Raw genomic sequence first — 25,919 nt, forward strand, 5'->3', positions numbered from 1 at the left:
AACAACCGGCATGTCTGTTGCTTGAATTTTACCACTAAAAACAGTGGTATTGTTTTCCCATTCCATTCATTAAATTCTTTTATATGCTGTACAAAACCCACTACTTTTACTGTAGAATTCTGGTGACTGAGCTGCCAGTTTTTAAAGTAAAATGTAAATATTATTTTTGCAATTTATGTAAAAAAATATATTGTTAATGTACTATATATATACACCTATATATTCATATATTGGTCAAATGCAGAGAATAATTTCGCCACACCTAGTGTGTGTGTGACAATCATTGGTACTTTAACTTTAACTTAATTACTCATTGTTAAAAGTGACCCTCTGAGGGCAACCATAACTGCGACGTGGCCCTCAATGAAAACGAGTTTGACACCCCTGCGGTAAAACATACATTTTAAAATGCATCAAAGGGAACTGTAAAACAATTAAGATTTACACCTTTTAAAAACACAGGCACTGTGCAAACGACTCACGCTGTCTGTCCCTCAGGATAGAACGGAAGGCTCCAAATGGAAGTAGTTCAGAGAGTTTCAATGAGTTCCATGCCAGAGGGGCAGCAATGCTAAAAGCTCTTTTGCCAAATTCAGTCTGTACACGAGGAACAGTTAAAGCATACAAATTGTTAGAACGTAATGCGTAAGAGCTGTTTTTTATTTGTAACAAGGTACAAGGCATTAAACCTAAAAGAGCCTTGTTATCAGTTATCAGTTCCTCCAGACTCTAGGAATTATCCATGGCCACCTGGTAACCTCGCCATGCAGGAGAGGAGGACAGAGCATATATAATACTGTATAATCTCTTTCTCTTACAGATTTATCAGGTCTTATCAGGTTGGTAGTGCATTCTTCGCAAATTCTTGCTTAAAGTGAAGGATGGAGTGAAAATAAACCTACTGTATAAGAAGGACCCGCCTCAAGATATCATTATTTTGTTGTGTTTTTTAGGATATGATAGGACAGACTTTATTCATCCCACAATGGGGAAATGATGTGGTTGCAGTGCAGATGCAAAAAGTCCTCAAAAATAAGGTAAATCCCATTAAAAACAAGAGAGAAACATTAAAGAACACAAATGACATATTAAAATAGCACATTGCTGATGCAACCAGCGGCCATTTCAGTGGCGCCTTTTCTACATACAGCTATGTTCGGATACTCCCTTTTAAGGGCAAGGTCCTCCCAGATTATTTTATTCCGAGGCCTTCCGAATAAAGCAACGTGACTGGAATTGAAGATGAACAATTTCTTCTACAAAAAGTACAATACTAGCACTGGAGAGAAGACCGAGCTGTCTAAAGTCCGGCACATTCTCTGAAAATGGTCACTCTGCACATATGCTTTTGTCCATCTTGCAGCCCTGCCTTGGCAGAGATGTCAAACCGAAAGTTAAAGGCCTACTGAAATGAAATTTTATTATTTAAACGGGGATAGCAAAACCATTGTATGTGGCATACTTGATCATTTCGCGATATTGCCATATCTTTGCTGAAAGGATTTAGTAGAGAACATCGACGATAAAGTTGCAACTTTTGGTCGCTGATAAAAAAAAGCCTTGCCTGTACCGGAAGTAGCTGTACAAGTACAAGCTGGCTCATTGGATTCCACACTCTCTCCTTTTTCTATTGTGGATCACGGATTTGTATTTTAAACCACCTCGGATACTATATCCTCTTGAAAATGAGAGTCGAGAACGCGAAATGGACATTCACAGTGACTTTTATCTCCACGACAATACATCGGCGAAACACTTTAGCTACGGAGCTAACGTGATAGCATCGGGCTTAACTGCATAAGAAACAAAATAAATAAGCCCCTGACTGGAAGGATAGACAGAAAATCAACAATACTATAAACCATGGACCTGTAAATACACGGTTAATGCTTTCCAGCCTGGCGAAGCTTAACAATGCTGTTGCTAACGACGCCATTGAAGCTAACTTAGCAACGGGACCCCACAGAGCTATGCTAAAAACATTAGCTATCCACCTACGCCAGCCAGCCCTCATCTGCTCATCAACACCCGTGCTCACCTGCGTTCCAGCAATCGACGGTGCGACGAAGGACTTCACCCGATCACCGATGCGGTCGGCGGCTAGCGTCGGATAGTGCGTCTGCTATCCACCTCAAAGTCCTCCTGTTTGTGTTGCTGCAGCCAGCCGCTAATACACCGATCCCACCTACAACTTTCTTCTTTGCAGTCTTCATTGTTCATTAAACAAATTGCAAAAGATTCACCAACACAGATGTCCAGAATACTGTGGAATTTTGAGATGAAAACAGAGCTTTTTGTATTGGATTCAATGGTGTCCGAATACTTTCGTTTCAACGATTGACGTCACGCGCATACGTCATCATACATAGACGTTTTCAACCGGAAGTTTAGCGGGAAATTTAAAATTGCACTTTATAAGTTAACCCGGCCGTATTGGCATGTGTTGCAATGACAAGAATTCATCATTGATATATAAACTATCAGACTGCGTGGTCAGTAGTAATAGGTTTCAGTAGGCCTTTAACTTGGCGTGTGTTATCCACTCCCCTTTCGTCTCATTCCTGGTACTCCTTTTCCCAAAACCTAAATAAGATACAATGTGTGTCTATTTGCAAAGATAAAAACATGGGGTGTACTCATTGTTATGTCCATGAACAGAATGAAGTGAACAGAGAGTGAGACTCATTGTGCAGACCACTCTGCTTCAAGGTTAGAAAATAGTCTCCTAACAGCTACACAAGTAAAACACAATGAAAAAACAATACATAATACATATTGCGCACATATGGTTGCACCAAGCATAGACCAAACAACAAAACAAAAACACCATTCCAACACCCACACACACCGCGGTGGCCTCGGCGGTGCTCCATCATCTGCTGGCCAGAGAGAGGAACAAACCCAACAAAGCAAACCAAGAGAGCCGTCGTAGGCTGCCCACTAGCTCTCGGCCAATGTCCGGTCCACGCGGATGAGTGAGAATCCGTCCAGGGAGACCAAAGTGTCTGATACAGTCCACAAAAAATATACAGTCCACAAAAAAAAGCACCAAAAAGAAGTGCAGAGTGAGTTACCAAAGTTGCGCAGTCTAGAGGGGACCTGAACCGAAAGGCAAAAAAGGCATGAAAATAAGAGGGAAACATCAAGAACACAAAGAGCACAGAGCTCCTGCAAACAGCAGCCACTACACTGGCGCCATCTTGAAAATACCCTGTGGTTAGCGGTGTCATGACCCTTCATGACTGTCTAGGACTCTTTGTTCCTTGTCTCCTTAATTTCAGTACTATTTCCTATCCAGCGCTCTTATTTATGTTGTCACTTCCTGTTTGCCACGGCTTCTCCTTCTGGTCTGAGCGCTGGCTCCCTCACCTGTCCTAGATTGGCAATCGGGAGACACACCCGGCAATCAGAAAGCCTCTTAAACCAGCTTTATCTGTAGGACGATGCTGGATCTTTTTTTGTGTCATTGACTGTACTGTCTTTTGTCTTTTTCAAGTTGCACTCTGGAATTATTTTGCACTACCTGATTTTCCTATACCTGTATGTTTTTGTCTCGTCACCCGTGATCCACTCCTGTCACTCACGCTGCTGCTCCCAGTTTTTTTTCTCCCTTTCTTAAATATATTTCACCTGCAATCGGCTGCTGTCTCTGTATCCTGGGGTCACACCAACAACACCACCCCCACCGTAACAAGCAGTTTACTTGTCTTTACATTTGTGAGACCATTAGCAAAAGTAGTCTTTCACATCTCAAAATTGGCACATCCGAACCATAAAATTAGATGCTACAAGTGTTTTCACACAGAATGTTGCACGTTAACCAATAATTAGACATTTTACGCATAAAATATTTGTCACTTTTAACACAGCAGTGCAGGTAAAGTAAATAAATAACTAATCAAAAACATGTTGCCAACTTAGGCAGCACGGTGGAACAGGGGTTAGTGCATGTGCCTCGTAATACGAAGGTCCTTAGTAGTCCTGAGTTCAATCCCGGGCTCGGGATCTTTCTGTGTGGAGTTTGCATGTTCTCCCCGTGACTGCGTGGGTTCCCTCCGGGTACTCCGGCTTCCTCCCACCTCCAAAGACATGCACCTGGGGATAGGTTGATTGGCAACACAAAATTGGCCCTAGTGTGTGAATGTGAGTGTGAATGTTGTCTGTCTATCTATGTTGGCCCTGCGATGAGGTGGCGACTTGCCCAAATGCAGCTGAGAAAGGCTCCAGCATCCCCCGCAACACCAAAAGGGACAAGCGGTAGAAAATGGATGGATGAATGTTGCCAACTTGGCATAGCAGTTTGAGCGCATTACTGCTCGTCTGCACCGTACTGAAACAGAATGAGTCAATAACGCCAGCCAAGGATGTTAAAATAATATCTCAACGGGGGACATTTAATGATGAAAGGATGGGGAAGCGCACTCAAAGAATATACAGCAACAATCCGCTCTCCAAGGTAAACGCTGTACATTATTATTACATAGTTTGTTAAACTACTGTAGTTATTATTAGTACATTCTATTGTATTGTTTTCAGACACATATTAACATACAAAAGTTATTTTTTTCTTCTTAAAAGACATGTTACATGTTAAATTTGTGCAGTTTTGCGGGGTCCAAGCACCAATTATTCCACCAATGATTTTGATTAATTTCAATGGTTGCGATGCTTTAGGATAAAAGTGATTAATAATCTAGAATTAACTTTCACCAATTCAGAGGTGTGAGTGTGAATGTTGTCTGTCTATCTGTGTTGGCCCTGCGATGAGGTGGCGACTTGTCCAGGGTGTACCCCGCCTCCCGCCCGATTGTAGCTGAGATAGGCTCCAGCGCCCCCCGCGACCCCGAAGGGAATAAGCGGTAGAAAATGGATGGATGGATGGCAATTCAGAGGCGATGCAGTAGCTCACCGGCTCAGTATGTCAACACTGTAGCAGCATTAACTAGTTAGCGCCACTAAAAGGAGTTCCTCAGCGGTAGTGCTTATAATAACATCGCTTATAATTAGTTAATATTTAGGTCGTGAAATGTAAATAGAGTATTGTTGAATGTTTTTTTAGAGGGCTTTATTAGCTGCATTGTTCGCCACTTTGTATTTGTAATATTTTACGACTTAGAAAGCATTAAAAAAACAACAACATGCGTTTGTGTCCTACAACGAGATTGTGTATGACAGGCAAAAAAAAAAGGTGCACTTTTTTGGGGGGAATTTTGAAATTTTTAGAATTTTGCCTATCCTTCACAATCAGTATGAAAGACATGACGACGGATTGATTTTTCAAAAATGCATTCTAAATATGAAATCAATGTAAATAAAAGTCTGCTTACAGCTGAGCCAATGGGAGGTCCTCTATTTTGCCCATAAAATCCTAAAATAACCATTCAAAAAACTGCCAACAATACTAGTATTACTAAGTATTAGTGATATTGTTATTATAAGCACTAATGCAGACAAACTATTTTTAGTGGCGCCGTGATCACTTCCTTGTGTCGCTACGTTTACATGTTTACATCGAGTGGTCTGCTGTTTTCTCGCTTCCTTGCTCCTTTAAGTTTATTCTAGATCATAAATCATGCATTTAACCTGGGCAGAATAAGTCCGAGTTGGTATTCCGACAAATTGGTACACGCTGACAGCCTTTCAGGACCCGAAAATGGCCAAAATGACACGAAAAGACGCTTGGTCCCCACGCCGCATTTCTGGGTGAAGATTATGAAACATTCTTCATCTAAATGGGACTATATGAACGTCCTAGCAGTCGGCATCCTAGTGACAGCAGACCTTGTACAGTAAGTGATGTTTTATTATGTTTGTTGGCGCTCATGAAGTCTGCAGTGAGTAATAATCAGTGATGAAGAAAAAAAAAAAAGCAAACGTGATGCATTTTTTAAATGCATGCTTAAAATGAGCAAAATACGTAAATATTAAATGTTATTATAAATGTGCCCGTTACTTCATTACATATATACTTACATCATGTATATAAAACCTCAATGGAGGTGTTTGGATGGTTTTTTTTAAGGGCTTCATGGCCGGAATTGTGCGGCTCCCATAGGCTCCATTGTAAGCAGACTTTTGATCGCATTTATTTTATAGTTAGAATGCAAAAAGAAAAAAAAACATCTGTCGTCACGTCTTTCATAATGATTGTGAACAACAGGCAAAATTCCAAAAAACGTGCAGTTCCCCTTTAAGAGCTCTGTCAGAGAATTAATTAGTCGGAAATTGTACTACTGTATAAGGCCACTGACCAGAGTGGTAGTAAACAAACCAAATTTAAGGATGTATTTGAATGTCTCATAATGTGACTACGATCATGTTGACTGTCATATATATCTGATGTACCGGTACACATTTTGCTTGGAAAACAAGTTTGTCATTCGAATTTAAGGACTTTGGACCAGAACATTAGGATGTGCAGGCGTGGCTGAAAGATAAACACATCATTCTTTTCTGGTGAGATCAATGAAGGGAGTGCACCCGAAATGACCTCACATAGAGACAAAGAATGTGCATGGACACCAGTCTATCACTTACACATCAACAAGAGCACACTGCATCTAAGTGAAGGTTGACAATCCATACAGGTTCAAATCGCTACTAAAGGTCACACACATACACACACTTTCCTGGCGACGCAAAATTCATCGAAAGACAATTTATGAGTGTTTACCTCCGGCAGAAAGCTGCTGCTGTGTGCAGGAACACTAAAGCTCACCATGACAGAACAAAGTCAAGCTTGCCAGTTCATCTTGTGGCATAAAGACACACATATCCATACACATAACATGGTATTAGACTAACTCACCCAATAAATCTCATTGATCGCTATCCCTACTCTCTTATTTTGGTTACCAACTCATACAGCACAACATCTGCATGCCTCGCTATTAATCAGGCGCATATTACTGGACGTGGAAGACGATGCAGTTTTTCTCAAAGACAGACGAGTTCAGGATTTGTCACTGTGTAATTAGCGTCAGTATCAGATGACGTGCCAGATGTAATATACTGTACTGGAGTATGTCTACTTCATGGACAGCGCATTGAGTGATGCTTTGTCGCCATTTAGACGAGCCGATTGTTCCTTCAGCATCTACAAAAAGTTGGCGATTATAACCGCAGATTGTTGTGGTAAGACACCAAATGATCTTACTTACAATGGAATGTGACAAAAAAGTGGTTGGCAGTAAAATTTGCCTTCATTACGCATCTGTCTCTTTTGTGCCGTATTGGTTGTTAAAAGAAGATAACAGTTACAGACATGTTGTTTAACCTGAGCTGCCACAGCCATTGTACATTGGGTATTATTCAAGATCAATGGTGTTCTTGCTTTGAAATAAAATAAGACACTTTGTATGGAATCATTTGAAAATGATCATTGTCATTTAGAGTTAGCGATGGGTTCTATATTCAGTGCTTTCATAGGTGTTCATGTAAAATCAAATTTTCGATACCTTTGTTGCGTCCGGTTGCAAATTCGACACAGAGTCAAACATTTGGCCGGTAAAAAAGCAGTCAAGCTCTCAGCTGGACTGCCTCGAAGTAGTGTTCCAATTGTCCATGCCAACAAAGCAAGAAGAAGGTGCTCGAAAGTGAAGCAAGGCTCCACTTTTCAAAATTTGCTAGCTAATTTACATTGGATTTTCCACAGATACCAATCAGCATTAACAATTACGTGAGGACTGCGATGAGGTGTCGACTTGTCCAGGGTGTACACCGCCTACCGCCCGAATGCAGCTGAGATGGGGTTGCGGGACAAGCGGTAGAAAATGGATTTACATTACAATTATAACCCGCTCAGTGGCCTTGTGGTTAGAGTGTCCGCCCTGAGATTGGTAGGTCGTGAGCCGAGTCATACCAAAGACTATAAAAAATGGGACCCATTACCTCCCTGGTTGGCATTCAGCATCAAGGGTTGGAATTGGGGGTTAAATCACCAAAATGATTCCCGCCACCGCTGCTGCTCACTGCTGCTGCTCACCTCACCTCCCAGGGGGTGGAACAAGGGACTGGGTCAAATGCAGAGAGTAATTTCCCCACACCTAGCGTGTGTGACTATCATTGGTACTTTAACTTTAACATGAAGATGTCAACATTTTCCGAATTTGATAATCAAAACTACAACTAAGATCAATCAAAAAGTTGATGTGTAATGAATGCAATACTTACCGTTTACAGAAGAAACCCGAGCTGCCAACAAAGATGTTGGTGCAGTTCTACATGGTCATCATTGAGTTCACCACCACCTCCATCACAGTGTTGTTTCCTGAGGCCACAGCCAAGGACAAACAGATCGCAGCGAATCATACGCTCTGCTGAGAAGGTAATCGGCTGCAACCTCCCATCTCTCCAAAACCTGTATGCCTTCAGTACTCGAGGGCGTGCAGGCCGGATCGTAGCCCATCCTTTTCACCCTGGACACAAACTATTTGACCCTCTACCCTCAGGCAGAAGACTTAAAGGTCCATTCAGACCAAAACCTCCTGCCACAAGAAAAGTTTTCCCCCCTGTGCCTTGCTACAGGGTGTCCGAAGCTACAGCTATCTAGGCGCTGCTCCGTAAGCCATCATACTACGGAGGGGTAAAGCGGCGAAGGCGTGCAGTTCGGGTTGGGGGTAGAGCCGTGTATATATAGAGTACGGACAACTAAACAACAGGCGTATCAAGGGTATCTAGGTCGTGTGCTCCTGTGCCCGGAAGCATGCAATTGCAGTTGTACGGATGTTAGATTTACTAACGAAATATACCAAAATAAGAAATACATAAATAGCTGGGTTGCATTTGACGTCACATCCGTTTTTCTTTTTTGCGGCTTAATTCACACGATGGTCAACCAGCTTGAGCGTAGCATTGAAACAAGTGAGAGTGAGTATAAAGTTTGAGCAGAAAATGCCGTATTGCTGTTCTGTTCTTGGGTGTTCCAATCTTTTAAATAGAGACAGCTTTTATTGAGTCCCAAAGGAAGTGGCTCATAAAGGTAATAACGTCAGGGAAAAAAACAAAAGTGCGTCAAAGGAAATGGCTTTTAAAAATATCACTTTCATCATCTTGTGGAATTCAATCAGACCATGCTTGTGTCTGTAGTGATCACTTTGTAAAATTTCATTTGTTTGAGAAACTTTCTGTGATGCAATCAAGTTTATTCTCTACTATATTAGTAGTATTTAAAACTAAAACTAAACGTAAAGAAAGTATAAGAGATCACATTAGTTTGTGTTCTTTTGTGGTTGCTATGCTTAAATATAACTAGTAAGACCTGGTTGTGCAAATAAAGTTATGTCATGTTATGGTAATAAAATTGTGATTGTTGGTCCAATCCACCATATTTTCATTTTCAATTTTCACAACAGAAACTAAGAGCTTAGTTGTGCAGGAAGGCCAAGTGCTTTTATTCGACACGAATGACCACATTATAGCGTCCCTGGTGCTATTTGTTAGCATCAAGAAAATATCCTTAATAGCATTAATAAACAAGATGAATACATCTCTAGTAGGCTCAACAGCAAACATTGCTGAACAACAGGGACATCTATAGCTAAATAATGAGACAAAATATGAACTTCACACCATAAACAACTGCAAACACCAATTGAAGATAAGACTATTTGTAGCAGGAAATCAACTGCAAAAAACATATCCTTTTTCCCATTAGCGTCACGATCACAGCAGCACGGCACTCGTTATGTCAATCAAATACGTTAATTACAGATGCACGCATAAGTCCAACTTTGTCTTTCACTGATCAATGTCACAGCTCACCTTCGGCGTGCTAAAAATGGGTCTAACCCCTTCATCTTAACTCTTTTTAAAACCAGGGTCGGGTCTCGGCAGACATATTTGAGGGGGCAGTCAGAAATGTGAAGGGGGCATCAAGTGTACACGTTGCTCCATCATGCTCCAGCACTTTTTTTCCGTGCTAATACAGTAATAACATTGTCTTCTTCATTGAATGTGTGTGTACTATGACTGAGCGTGTGATTTACTAAGACTGCGTGTACAATTGTAATGTGGTGCAGACCGCCTTGTTTAAATAAGGATTTTGCGTGTACTATACGGGGCATCACCACGAAGACACTGTCATTTACTGCACATTCATGTTATCATTTGGCGTCTTGCTATGTTTTCAAACATGCAGGAGGCATCTACCACTTTTTATGGGCATTTTAGAAGCAGTCGTGCAGGGCATCTACATTGACGGCATTTTTTTTTTCTTTTTATTTTACCGCTGAAGGGGCATTGGAGAGAGACCACACTTACTCCGCTCAATAGGCAAAAATGCATACTTCAACACGTTTTTTTTCATAAAAGAAACATTTAACTGTCAGTTTACACAGTTACTAAATAAAACGCAAAACAGTGCTCGCAAAACGGTGATGAGTGTTGATAAATCACATTGCGCGTGGTAACTAATTATACTTGCATCTTCTTCTCCCAGTATTGTGGGCGTTCTGAAGATCAGCATATATTTTGCATATTAATTAATAAGACAGAGACGCAAAATGGATTGCCCGCCTTTTTCTGCTCACTTAAGACACGCAATCCACTTTGCACACGTTTAGTAGATCATCTTTGCGTGTGCTATCAATAGGGATGATACTCGAAACCGGTTTTCCCGGTTGTTCGATAAGAAAAGAACCGAGTCCTTGGACTCGAATCCCTTTTTGAGAACCGGTACCCGTTATCGAGACCACTATAGTAAAGAAAAAGAGTTGGTTCTTTATTCGAATCCCTCGGAACGAATCCCGTCCCGACCAGTAATGCTCCGTGTGACATCACAAGAAATGACGTCACGTAGCTCAGTCATTAGGCGCAGATAGGGAAAGCAGGAAAAAAATGGACCGGAAAAAGCGCTCCAAGGTGTAATAAAGTTCAAAACAAAAGGTATAATCCAATGAATAACTTTACTGAGAGATTTGAGCAGGGTACAAACACATGACGAACACTTTTACGACCAACGGGAAACATAGCAACCAGGCTAGCAACGCACCTCCTTTACGGCAGCTGTCGCAATGTTCTTAAAGCAACCGCAACACATACATATATATACAACATATATGACATGATCTCCCTTTTTTAACTTTTGTTTTTCTTTCCTTGTAAACAAAACAAAATCACACTGTATATGTGTTGTCTGTCTAATTATAAATAATGCAGACGAGGCGTGTTGGCTGAGTTCTTGACGTTTACTTTCACAGCGTGCTCATAACCTCATTCTTAGCTGCCGGGTGACTACATGCAACAACCCTTTTCGGGGCTACCACGCGTGCTCGTCACTCCCGTTGCATGCTGGGTAGTGTAGTTGTTATATTCCCTAGCTCATAACATCTTTCCCCCTATAAAGAAATATTGTTAACTCAATAAAGTGTATTTCTTTTTTTAGCTTTAACTTTTCATTTTTTTAGCATTGTAACCACATTTGTAAACAAGCATCATAACAAACAGTTATGTCAAATAGCAGCAGAAGTGCACTTTTTGGAGAGCTGTATCATTTTCAGTTTTGTGCCCAAGGGACTGATTTTATTTAACACTATATTATTATTTATACACCTATGATCACAGAGACAGGTTGTTTTTGTGTTACTGTATATATTTGTTTTTCTGAAAAATCCCACTTAATATACTTTGGGTAACAACAGTCAATATTTATTTATTTTATTTTATTTTTTTAGGGGGGTAACAGTCAATATTTATTTATTTATTAGATTAAATTGTTTTCTTATATAATAAATGTGAGCTTTTGTTAAACCAAATATTGTGTGTTTTTTTCCATATACAACCTATCTGGACCCGATAAGAGAATCGATAAGGAATCGGTTCTATAAGAGGATTCGATAATAGTCCCGAACTCGATAATTTCTTATCAAACATCATCCCTAGCTATCAAGTTTGCACGTGTTTCAGTACACGCAAACCTTTAGTAAATCAGGACCTATGTGTCCAACTCCAACCTGGAGAAGAGGATTGCACTTTGTCAGGCCTCTACCTTTACACCTGTTCAATTTGGGTGTCCCACCTGATGACTAAGCTCCTGCTGGTAGCTCTTAACCACAATAAGGTGGAAATCTCTCAGGGGGGAAACTAAAAAAAAATTAAAGTAATATAAATAAAATAATTCACATTTTATCAACCATCACAACATTTATCTTAACGTGATGGCCTAATTGTTAAACTGAATTTAACCTTCAGTAGCACTTCACACACAATAGCCAATATTTACAAAATTGAAAGGTACAATAGTCTTATGAATAACAAAAAAACATTCTTCTCAAACTAGTTTATCACCAGGTCAGCTGCATCATGCCTCAAAGTTTCTGCATTCTTCACATATTTACACAGAAACTTAACAACACTGCATGCACTCTAGAAAAAGTAATGTTTTTTTTTCAAGTTGTGTTTTACTGTACCAACTAACAGGGAGTCAAAAGTTCCCGTTCTTTTACATTATATGTATTTCCTTTTGTTCTCTGACCAGCAAGCATGCAAACACTTGCAGCGTGAGGATGTTCACATTGTATATTAACGGACAGAAAGCAAAGCATGTAAACAATTACGCCGCGAGGAAGTTCACATTGACGCAAATTACGATAGCCTATGTATTCGTTTTCATCACTGTTTAAACAGGAATAGCAACTGGTAGCTCTTTTCGCCCAACCAGCTCATTTTAACAAAACACCTGAAGCAGCAAATACACACAGCTTTGACTTACAGTCCGTCGATGTCATGATCGATGGCTCACCTGCATCAAAGTGTCAAAAATAAAATATGCCCTTTTCACTTTCGCAATATGTGAACACCTAGGCGAACACGTTAAATCCACACCTTTATATTTTGGCGCTGCCGGTGAGACGTTTGAATTAATTTATTGTTGCCAATCAACCTATCCCCCGTCTTTGGAGGTGGGAGGAAGCCGGAGTTCCTGTAGGGCAGTGTTTTTCAACCACTGTGCTGCGGCACACTAGTGTGCCATGAGATACAGTCTGGTGTGCCGTGGGAGATGATCTAATTTCACCTATTTGGGTTAAAAATATTTTTTGCAAAGCAGTAATTATAATCTGCAAATTATGTGTTGTTGTTGAGTGTCGGTGCTGTCTAGAGCTCGGCAGAGTAACCGTGTAATACTCTTCCATATCAGTAGGTGGCAGCCGGTAGCTAATTGCTTTGTAGATGTCGGAAACAGCGGGAGGCAGTGTGCAGGTAAAAAGGTGTTTAATGCTTAAACAAAAAATAAACAAAAGGTGAGTGCCCCTAAGAAAAGGCATTGAAGCCTAGGGAAGGCTGTGCAGAACGAAACTAAAACTGAACTGGCTACAAAGTAAACAAAAACAGAATGCTGGACGACAGCAAAGACTTACTGTGGAGCAAAGACGGCGTCCACAAAGTACATCCGAACATGACATGACAATCAACAATGTCCCCACAGAGAAGGATAAAAACATACTGAAATATTCTTGACTGCTAAAACAAAGTAGATGCGGGAAATATCGCTCAAAGGAAGACATGAAACTGCTACAGGAAAATACCAAAAAAAGAGAAAAAGCCACCACAATAGGAGTGCAAGACAAGAACTAAAACACTACACACAGGAAAACAGCAATAAACTCCAAATAAGTCAGGGTGTGATGTGACAGGTGGTGAAAGTACACCTACTTTGAGACAAGAGCTATAGTGATGCATGCTTGGTTATGCTTTGAATTCATATCCAACACTTGCGACAACGACTTTTTACTGTCAGCTGAGTTTAGTTTTTTAATGATTTCTGCTGGTGGTGTGCCTCCGCATTTTTTCAACGCAAAAAATGTGCCTTGGCTCAAAAAAGGTTGAAAAACACTGCTGTAGGGAACCCGCGCAGTCACCACAGAAAAATCGAACCCAGGACCTTCTTATTGTGAAGCACCAGCATTAAACACTGTGCGACCGTGTTGCCTCATTCTAAACATGGCTAATGTAAATTCTGAAAGTAAAATAGCTGTCTAATTATTCATGAAATGTAGTAAATAGTGTAGTAAAGGGCCAGTTTGCTATAGTCTCATGACATTGCAGTTTACCAGTAACAGCCACGTTAGCTAATAAGATTGACTGATGATTTTAGAATAAAAAACAACACACATGAATAGTGAACATTTTGAAAGTAGATCAGCTGTCTATCCAATCATGAAATGTAGTTAATTGCTGCTAGTGTGACATTGTAGTTTGCTTGCTACAGCTGCAATAGCTAGCTTGTATGACAACATTCAAAACATGGCAAACTTTATGTGGAGTGTCAGTCATTAATTACCATCAATAATGCTTATGATTACCTACAATGATTTATGCGCTTTCTGCTTAGCGTTCTTCTAATGACACTGTTTCAAGTGTGGCTAAGGTGTTCTGTCGAAATGAGCTGCCTCGTCGGAAAAAGCCACCAGTTGCATACTTTTATAAGCAGTGTCTTATCGATTTACACTGCCACGTCGAAAAAAATGCTACCTTAAGTTTCAAAACGCCGATGTAGATATCAAAGAATGCTACCTCTGTAGAATGGCTACGATTTCATTATGACATAGAGGTAGCACATTCTGACTGGCATTTTTAGTAGTGAATGACTCTTATTGTCGTAGTTCCTCGGTGGACACGCAACTTGTTTTCACGTCACTGTTTTAACCGGAATTGCTATTCCTGTTTAACAGAAGAACTCCCAAGACCAAGCCAAATGGCTGGATTAGTCCGGCCCAACATGTCACCGTTGTTCTGTAAATAAGGCAATTTCTCCCCACAGAGTATGTGATTAGACATTTATCCTCAACTCTGCCTATGCTGCCATCTCATTTGTCACCTAAGCATAGTGTGTGGGGGTGTTTCTACGAAAGACACATTCACACACACATTCATTCAATTCTGCGTTTTTTAATGAAATAAAAAAACGATCCAAACAAAATTGGGATTAAGTCTTGCAGTAAAAGTTTACTTACACACGTCGTGGGAACAAACTTGTTCCTAACCCAAGGATCACCCGTATGTAGTGTTCTTGCTCTGACAATGAAATGGGACTAATCCAATGTAGGCCATCGAGAATCAGCCTTCTGTGTGTGGTTAAAAACAGAGGATTTTAAGTATTGCAATACATGTACTGTATAATGCTGTAGTAAAGAAATCATAATCAGGCAGTGTTTTATTTATATCCATCAGAAACCATAGCAACAATGCAACACATTAACTTCCATTCTGAACCCTTGCAGGCAGGTGTGACATTTTGGTTTGGCCTGAGAGAAAATACAAGTGGGAGCTGAATGTGACGAGCAGTAGTAGCAGCATCTGTGGGTCTGGCAGCCACGCAGGTTGCACCCAGTTGACGTCATGTGCAAAGTGGTGATCACAGCCAGCCGTGCTATACTACTACATCTGTTCTACATCAGTTTGATCCTTGACCTGCCCCACCGCTGAATGTGGGTGAATGGGTGGGAGCAACTTTGTTTTTGGCTAATGTTGCTGTAATTACGCCTAATTGAGGAAATATTATATCAAGACATTACAGTTAAATGAGGCCAGTGAAAACCTCAAATAGTCAATCAAACCCTGGTTTTAAAAAGAAAAATACACAAATCAGGGCTACAAGAGTGAATATTTTTGACAACGTGATGTACAAGGGAACGCATTACATGTAATACGAGACTATGTGTTGCTTTCTGTAAATAAATACAAGAAATACTGGCCAGGTTGGAGCAGCATGGTGGTTGCAGAAGCCTTTGTGATTGTGATTACATGACCATGTTAGGTGCAGCAGAGGTTGGGTCACGAGTTAGACGGACCCCGCTGCTGGGCTCAAACAGGCTTATCTTCCCATCTAGGGTTCCAGTCAGCAGCTACAAGAGAAACAGAACACAATATTTAATTAAAAAGTACCACTGTAAAGCCATCTAATGCACAGTAAACAATGGGAGAAAAGCTGTTTTGATTTGGAATAAGAACTCATTTGTGCCATGAAATACAAACCCCGTTTCCATATGAGTTGGGAAATTGTGTTAGATGTAAATATAAACGGAATACAATGATTTGCAAATCATTTTCAACCCATATTCAGTTGAATATGCTACAAAGACAACATATTTGATGTTCAAACTGATAAACATTTTTTTTTGTGCAAATAATCATTAACTTTAGAATTTGATGCCAGCAACACGTGACAAAGAAGTTGGGAAAGGTGGCAATAAATACTGATAAAGTTGAGGAATGCTCATCAAACACTTATTTGGAACATCCCACAGGTGAACAGGCAAATTGGGAACGGGTGGGTGCCATGATTGGGTATAAAAGTAGATTCCATGAAATGCTCAGTCATTCACAAACAAGGATGGGGCGAGGGTCACCACTTTGTCAACAAATGCGTGAGCAAATTGTTGAACAGTTTAAGAAAAACCTTTCTCAACCAGCTATTGCAAGGAATTTACGGATTTCACCATCTAAGGTCCGTAATATCATCAAAGGGTTCAGAGAATCTGGAGAAATCACTGCACGTAAGCAGCTAAGCCCGTGACTTTTGATCCCTCAGTCTGTACTGCATCAACAAGCGACATCAGTGTGTAAAGGATATCACCACATGGGCTCAGGAACACTTCAGAAACCCACTGTCAGTAACTACAGTTGGTCACTACATCTGTAAGTGCAAGTTAAAACTCTCCTATGCTAGGCAAAAACCGTTTATCAACAACACCCAGAAATGCCGTCGGCTTCGCTGGGCCTGAGCTCATCTAAGATGGACTGATACAAAGTGAAAAAGTGTTCTGTGGTCTGACAAGTCCACATTTCAAATTATTTTTGGAAACTGTGGACGTCGTGTCCTCCGGACCAAAGAGGAAAAGAACCATCCGGATTGTTATAGGCGCAAAGTTGAAAAGCCAGCATCTGTGATGGTATGGGGGTGTATTAGTGCCCAAGACATGGGTAACTTACACATCTGTGAAGGCGCCATTAATGCTGAAAGGTACATACAGGTTTTGGAGCAACATACACTACCGTTCAAAAGTTTGGGGTCACATTGCACTGTCCTTATTTGTGAAGGAAAAGCACTGTACTTTTCAATGAAGATAACTTTAAACTAGTCTTAACTTTAAAGAAATACACTCTATACATTGCTAATGTGGTAAATGGCTATTGTAGCTGCAAATTTCTGGTTTTTGGTGCAATATCTACATAGGTGTATAGAGGCCCATTTCCAGCAACTATCACTCCAGTGTTCTAATGGTACAATGTGTTTGCTCATTGGCTCAGAAGGCTAATTGATGATTAGAAAACCCTTGTGCAATCATGTTCACACATCTGAAAACAGTTTAGCTCGTTACAGAAGCTACAAAACTGACCTTCCTTTGAGCAGATTGAGTTTCTGGAGCATCACATTTGTGGGGTCAATTAAACGCTCAAAATGGCCAGAAAAAGAGAACTTTCATCTGAAACTCGACAGTCTATTCTTGTTCTTAGAAATGAAGGCTATTCCACAAAATTGTTTGGGTGACCCCAAACTTTTGAACGGTAGTGTATGTTGCCATCCAAGCAACTCTACCATGTATGCCCCTGCTTATTTCAGCAAGACAATGCCAAGCCACGTGTTACATCAACGTGGCTTCATAGTAAAAAAGTGCGGGTACTAGACTGGCCTGCCTGTAGTCTAGACCTGTCTCCCATTGAAAATGTGTGGCGCATTATGAAGCCTAAAATACCACAACGGAGACCCCCGGACTGTTGAACAACTTAAGCTGTACATCAAGCAAGAATGGGAAAGAATTCCACCTGAGAAGCTTAAAAAATGTGTCTCCTCAGGTCCCAAATGTTTACTGAGTGTTGTTAAAAGGAAAGGCCATGTAACACAGCGGTGAACATGCCCTTTCCCAACTACTTTGGCACGTGTTGAAATTCTAAGTTAATTATTATTTGCAAAAAAAAAAAAGTTTATGAGTTTGAACATCAAATATGTTGTTTTTGTAGCATATTCAATTGAGTATGGGTTGAAAAGGATTTGCAAATCATTGTATTCCATTTATATTTACATCTAACGCAATTTCCCAACTCATATGGAAACGGGGTTTGTAAGTGGGATGGATGCAGGAAGCTTTTTATATTTGCCATGTGTATATTTTGCATCATAATGATGCATTTTTAAAATCAGCAGTTTTCCAATAGCTTGCGCATGTGTACACACACACTCACACACACACACACACACACACACACACACACACACACACACACACACACACACACACACACACACACACACACACACACACACACACACACACACACACACACACACACACACACACACACACACACACACACACACACACACCCACACAACACACACACACACTAGTGGATGAGGCACATGTTTGTGCAATCACTGCAATTTTTCTTGAAAAAGAAAAAGGAAGCATTACCTCATTTCTAAAAGTCAGCAGAGCAGATCTTACACTTCAACACTGAGCGAAAGCAGCAGCGTGACTGTGAGCATTATATACCGTTATTATATATTAGATGTATAAACACATGTGCACTTACTTCACCTGGCTAGTAAGAAAAATGTGCACATGGTTAGTAGTTATGTAATAACCCCCAGAAAAGTATTAAAAAACATTTTATTGGGTGAATTTTCCAGCATAGACTATATCTGACCAATTTAAGTCTATGAGCATGAACTGATGAAGCCTACTGAGATATCGGCACCAGCCGTTAGACGAGATCTGACCAATCTAAGTCTATGAGCATGAACTGATGAAGCCTACTCGGATGGGAGGCGAAATGTCTTCTAAGACAAACCAAAAAGTCCAGTTGCCATCGATTGAATGTCCTGAGATTACAAAGGACTTAAAGTAAATATTATTCGCAGATGACACAACTGTGTTTTGTTCAAGAGAGAACACACAGAAGCTAATACAAATAACAACAGAATAAACAAATTAAAAAGATAGTTTTACAAAAACAGACTATCTTTGAATTTCAGAATAACTGGAATAATGCTTTTCGGCTATTAGCAGAAGAGAAAGTCAAACACAAATACAAATAGACGGAGTAGACATTGGATAGGGAAAATAATTAACATTTTGGGTGTGATAATAGACGATAGAATGAACTGTAAATCTCATATAAAAATATACAACATGAAGTAGCGAGAATCACTTCAATAATGAATAAAGCTAAATATGTATTGGACTAAAAATCACTCCATATATAAATATGTATTGGACTAAAAATCACTCCATATTCTATTTTTACCATATCGGATCTATTATTGTACAAATATGGGGAAATAGCTAAAAAAGTACATTACATTCACAAACTGTGTTACAAAAAAGATCAATAAGGGATAATACATAACGTTGGCAATCGAGAACATTCAAAGCCTTTATTAATTGAATAAAAAATATTGAAATTCAATGATTTGGGGAATTTGCAAACAGCTAAAATTTGCACAAAGAAAACTATTACCTGCTACCCAAGAATGTACAACAATTCTTCTCAACAAAAGAGGAGAAATATAACTTTAGACAAAATGTGCAACACTTAAGACCTTTAGTGTATCAGTAGTGGAATTAAATAATGGAATGGATTAAGCAAAGAAGTCAAACAAAGTACTAATTAAAGTTAAAGTTAAAGTACCAATGCTTGTCACACACACACTAGGTGTGGTGAAATTTGTCCTCTGCATTTGACCCATCCCCTTTATCACCCCCTGGGAGGTGAGGGGAGCAGTGGGCAGCAGCGTAGCCGCGCCCGGGAATCATTTTTGGTGATTTAACCCCCAATTCCAACCCTTGATGCTGAGTGCCAAGCAGGGAGGTAATGGGTCCCATTTTTATAGTCTTTGGTATGACCCGGCCGGGATTTGAACTCACAGCCTACCGATCTCAGGGCGGACACTCTAAATGACTCAGTTTAAAAAACTGTTCAAACTCAAAGTGTTCACAAAGTACAAAGAAGAATAATCCTAATAAACATCTTGAACCTTATTTAAAAAAAATATATATATTATTAATTTCACTATATGAACCATGAATCACTTAACTATTTATTTATGAAAACTTGATTTATTGTTTATTTATGTATTTATTTTTACTTACTCATTTGCCTATTTATTTATTTACTTACTCATTTTATTTATTCACTGTTCTGTTACAGATTGAGTACAAACACATGCGCTAGTAATTGGTACGAAACCAAAAGGGGTGGGATTAAATAAGCACTGCTTCCTCCTACTTATTTTCAGACATGCTGTAAACTGGAAATATATGATGCATTGTATCATATTGTAATTGTATTTTTGTTTAAAATGAACTAACGCCACAACCATAACATACTGTATTTCTATTCTAGTCTATTTAAATGATTATCAACATTGTTTTTGTGATACTCAGTGGGCCATATCTGAGACCTTGGGTACTGAATTTCATGATATCTCATGTGTGCTGGTATGAAAATAAAGTTTATTGAATCCTTTAACCATATTGTTGTGAGTATTCCGTCTTTTTTAATTCGCAAGCAAGCAAAAGAGTATCTGAGTCCCTTTGGCAGTCAGTACTTTCTGTTCGGCTATTTGTGTTTGGCAGCATCTCAGCAGAACAATTTGTGCACCATAACTTTCTACACTGTAGAATCTACAGCCTGTGTAAATATTTAATGTAAGTGTGACATCATTATTCTTGCTAATCGGACTACCGGTATACAGAAAAAGCAGCTGTAGTACTCTGAGTCACCACACGACGAGTCACCGTGAAGGGGGGCGTACGTAGCAAGCACCTTGTTTTCTTTAACTTTATTAAACTACCCAAACAGTCCCAATTGCGAACTGGTCACCATCAAGTCAAATGCAAAGAGGATGTTTCAATGCTTTGCTGAATGAATGAATGAATCTGACTGCCATCATGGAGGATTGTTTATCCGAGTTTAAAACTAAACTGGACATAAGGGGATCAGACTTTTACAACAAAGTTATGAAAGTAGTTTATTATTCTCTTCTTTTTTGTTTTCGTCTTAATGACCTGAATTAACATTGTTTAGAGCAAATGAATCTAAAGTAAAAAAAAAAGCATGAGTGCATCACCTGGCTTGAACCTCAGCTTTAAAGGTACCCTCTGAGTCTAAACTGAGATTTGCCTGACGTCGCCTTCTTTTACCATGACCTCCCTTTCATTGACCTTAATCTAGAAATGCCTCCCTGTCTGGCTTGGGCCCCTGGGCTGCTGCAATATGTGATAAAGACTAAAGAGGGTCAGAGAGCAGCTCCATTAACAAGAACAGCAACAATCTCAACACGCCACTCACTCCGGTGAAGCACAAACAAGGTGTTGAGATCCTTCAAAGTGGTACACTAGCAAACAAACATCTGTTACCAGACTCAGTCCACAATGCAAAATTAAAAGTTTTTTCAATGAGGCTAACTGGTCGACTTGTTTTTACAGGTCGGACGCGAGAGATCGTTGTGGGCTGTTTCACTGCAGACCAAGGGGTCATGATGGGTCGCCAGCTGTGCGACTTCCATGAATTCTGAACTTTAAAACAAAAACCCACAGTGAGCATAGGTTTGATCCCTTTAGAAAGATTTATAAGCAGGGTCAGAAGTCATTATGCATTAAGCTGAGCCAATGCCTGATATATAGCTTTTCCAAGTGATGGCATCACTTCCAAGAAATATTTTTTTCTCATGTGAGATATTTTTTTATATATTTTCAAGACACTCTTACAAATGAGGTGAAGACATTGCAATGTTTTTTAAGTATTTGCACTCAGGCCATGCTTTGTGTCATCAATCAAAGTAAAAAAAAAGTCTATATTACATAAACTAAGTTATTGTTGGGCAAGCTGCCTCAATATCCCTGAAAAAAACAGCTTACCAACAGTTCAAAGTAGGATAAAATGTGGGTTTAATGTTCCAATGGCCGCTATCCTAATGTTGGCAAATGTGTCAGCAAATAGTGTTAAATACTGGGAACGTCAATGACAGAAAATGTCCATCTGGTGATGCTTTCAGTGAATAAAGAACGATGTGTTTAGCTTTGCAAATTATTCAAATTATCACATGGATTTGCCAAAACAACAGGATGTTCTGCACTAGAACAGAGACGGAAAGCGACATGCACATGAGCGCTAAGACGGGGCCGTAAGTCATCGAGGAGACGAGCACAGCACACTGGGTAAAGACGTGACTGACGGTTCCTTGAATGTGTGAGAGCGCATACGAAAGACATACAGACTGTACATTCAGTTCATACACACTCTTGCTGGGAAGTGTATCAAAAATGTGCACACACGGAAAGAATAGCTGAGTGTAACATAAAATCATGCAACTAGAATGGGGCCTTGAAGTTTGATCAGGGCTGTCGAAGTTAACGTTAAGTTAACTGTCGTAAAACATTTGTGTCAGTGATCAGGTCAATGCATACGCCAGCGCAAAGCTGAGTGAGAGACTACGACTGGTGTACTCGCTGGTAAATTTTAATTCAAAATACAAACCGACTGGACTTTAGATAGAACTGTAAATAAATGGCATGCATTGAAGTAAAACATGTAAAAAAATTAAATTCTAAAAAATTAAATTGCATTTGTGTCAAAATAGTGGGGTCTTTTTAAGGTTAATCTAATTCATGCACGCAAGTACCTTACTGCAATTAATCACAATAAATCAAAAACCATTAGTTTTAACTAATAAGTTAGCAATATATTCTAAATATTGATTGTTAGTTGTTTAAATGACCATAGACAGTCTCCACACATCTTGTGTCCAGCTCTTTTCCAAACACTTTCTATCTCAAATTTTTTTTAACAAGCATCCAGCTCAGGTGAAGCAACATAATTTGTTGATGAACCTGGGAACTACGAATACAAATGCTTTGTGGTAGTCTCTTTTGATTCGCAGGTAAGTAATATAAGCCAAAGTATGAGGCTGCACCTCCAAATCTACTCATTAATCAACTGGAATTTACAACAGGAGCGATTATATCAAGGTACTCAATACAATGGTAGAAAAATGATCTAGGACACATACCAATGTCTATGTAAATGTAGGAAAAACTTGCAGAAACACATTAAATAAAACAAAAATATTAGGAAAATTAAATAAATGTATGTAAAAATTAGGGGTGTAATGATTAATCAATATATCGATTTATATTCCTTAGATTCAACTAAATCCATCTGCACTTGGCGAGTTTGCCGTCCGTAAGATTGGTATTGATCCAACATCGTTTTAAAAGGTAATTGATTGATTTTATCGATGCTAGAAAAAGGAAAACATTGGATTTGAGAACGGCAAACTTTATATGAAGTTTAACACTTTTAATGATAAGGACGTTAAACGTTATACAAGTTTGTCTGCCCGTCTGTGGCGTTATTAGTCTGCAAAACAAGGATGGCAAATAGACGCGACAAGACAATATAATAAATTAAAACACAACAACTTTCAGCTACAGCACGATTGCAAAAGCCACAACACAATATTATAAAGCCACAACACAACTTTGACACAACAGCAGTGACAGCAGAGCAAGTTGCAGCGACGGACCAGCTTCTTGAACATATTATTTTAGTATTATTGAAAAACTATTATAAAAATATTTATGGCTGAAAAAGTGGTCACACTTCACTTACTTTTACAACTCCGTTCATAACACCGTCTTCAACTCTACGTCTCAGGAAGTCTTTGAGTCGCAGAAACTTGTCTGCTATCACTTCCGTTCCGTCTTTGTATTGTCGTTTTTGGCTTATAGTTGTTGTGTAATGGCTTTATGTTATTTTGTTATGGCGTTTGTATTTGATGTGGCTTTTCTCTGCTACTGTAACTGTTTATTAAAATGAGAACAGAAGCAGGTCAAACCACTGCTCATTTAATCTAAAGAGATTTGGTTGCACTCAATTTTTTATATTAATATATTTTGTATTTGTATTATTTCAATGTCAAAAAACAACAGTAAATGTAGCAGGTAAACCTACTGTTAATTCAACTTGACGAGATGTTGGTTGCACTTTATTTTTTATATTAATGTTGTATTATTTAATGTTGAAAAACAAAAGCATAAGTAGCATGAAAGTCTGATGTTAAAATGTTGTACTTTTACTGTACTTGAATATTAAAATGAGAGTAGAAAGTGTTTCCTCTTTTTGATTCAACCTCAAGTGTTGGTTGCACTGTATTCAAATAAGTTGTGAATGGATTGGCCATTAATTATTGTTTACTTGCTTGGTTGTATCCATAATTAATTCATACCTAATTCCCTTACAAGAAATAACAGGATTATAGGAAATGTCCCCTGCAGTATCCAATATCCACTATTTATTTCACAGTCACACTGGTTTAATTTTTTTGGCGAAAAAGTCACCTAATCGATTTCAACTCTATGAATCGTTTCGGATCGAATCGTAAAAATATAATATCATCCCTGAATTGGTCCCCTTTCATGTTTTGAATGTGTTTGAATGGGCCTTACTTATCCCGCTTAGAGGCTTTTAAAATTATATTGTGTGTGTGATACTATAAAAAGTTTTTTTTTTAAATAAAATAATCCATTAATATCAAATTGGTACAGTCAGCTCTTGGCCAAAATGCTCAGATTACGCAGCCGGCTCACCCGACCACGTCTACTCTGATACAATAACCAACTTGCTGCAAACAGATTTTTCCTTCTACTAAAAAATCTTGGAACTGTCGTTAAGTTCTTGTACCCGAGTGTGCATGAGATTTAAGACGGGGAATAAAAACTTAAACGGCGTATAACTTTAAACACGCCAACCTCCTGATATGGCACTTCCACTTCAGGTCTGAAAAGTTTAAAATGTAATAGACTTCAGACCTTCAGAATGTGCTACATTGAATTCAGCAGAGATCATAGTTCAATGGCAACTTAATTGAAGTTTGTCGGCACTCGGTTTATCAAAAAATATAAATTATTTCGCTCAAAGAACGGCCTGTAGCGGAGCAGCCAAAGGTTAAAAACACAATGTAATAAAACATGTTATAATTGGTGTTTTAGATACACATTTTTGGCAGAACATAAAGGAATCAGCATGAGATCTAACGATACAAGACGTCGCAATAATAATATTTGGTTCCACCCCGACTTGACAACCCTGACCTCAGCTCCATTAAACACCTTTGTGATGAACTTCAACAAGGATTGTGAGCCATGTCAGGCTTAACCAGGTCCAACATCAGTGACTTCTGACCACAAAAATGCTCTTGTCCATAGTGAATACTGAACTCCATATCCACTTCCTGTAGGTCTATCCAGATGTCCTAATATGATTTTGGACTTGGAGAGAATGTTAGCTTCCTGTGCATTGCTGTTCCAGCTCTACTGGACACGTGCCTGCAGTTCTAAGAGAAGTTCTGTCTCAGTTCTGTCTGACTCTCACTCGGATGTGACATTCTAGAGGAGACGCCGCTGTGTTTGCTGTCTGACCGTCAAGTGGAGACCTTTCTGGGGGCATTACAATAAAAAGAATAGGGACAAAGTAGTGGCAACAGTTTTAAATGCCAACTAGGCGAAAATGAAATGACAGTGAAAGAAAAAGTCAAGTAAGACGCCAGTTTTTTTTTTCCAGGCTGGAAAGAGCAAGGATGATACATGTGGACCCTTGGAGACAAGAACCAGTGGGATGATTCATTCCGTCTTCCAAGTTGAAGGGGGCAATAGAAGTTGTCAAGATTCAAAGACAGCTGCTGGTGTCAGTGAGCGGTCACAGCTCTGCACTCCTGCAGCTAACACGAGGTGCAAATGAGGTCCCAAGTAATTGAAGCACAATAGGCCAAAATATTCGCCCTTCATCAAAAGACTGTCAACACTTTTAATAGTATGGCTGTTTCCTTCCATATCTCTCTCCAAAGTACACATGAGTGCATTTCAAAACAGACATAAAGTGTCTGCATATTTATTAGGGGTGTGGGAAAAAATCGATTC

At 39.4% G+C, this 25,919-nt stretch overlaps 1 protein-coding gene across 1 annotated transcript in view; it reads right to left on the minus strand.

The window, feature by feature from the left end:
• Positions 1–14,905: 14,905 nt before the first annotated feature.
• Positions 14,906–25,919, minus strand: part of wdr27 (WD repeat domain 27) — an 86,615-nt gene continuing 75,601 nt past the window's right edge. Inside the window, exon 24 of the mRNA XM_062058354.1 lies at positions 14,906–15,842. Coding sequence (XP_061914338.1) covers positions 15,738–15,842 — 105 coding nt within the window. The 3' untranslated portion in view covers positions 14,906–15,737. The remainder of the gene's footprint in view (positions 15,843–25,919) is intronic.

Source organism: Entelurus aequoreus, linkage group LG09 (genome assembly GCF_033978785.1).
Source record: "Entelurus aequoreus isolate RoL-2023_Sb linkage group LG09, RoL_Eaeq_v1.1, whole genome shotgun sequence".
Taxonomy (NCBI): domain Eukaryota; kingdom Metazoa; phylum Chordata; class Actinopteri; order Syngnathiformes; family Syngnathidae; genus Entelurus; species Entelurus aequoreus.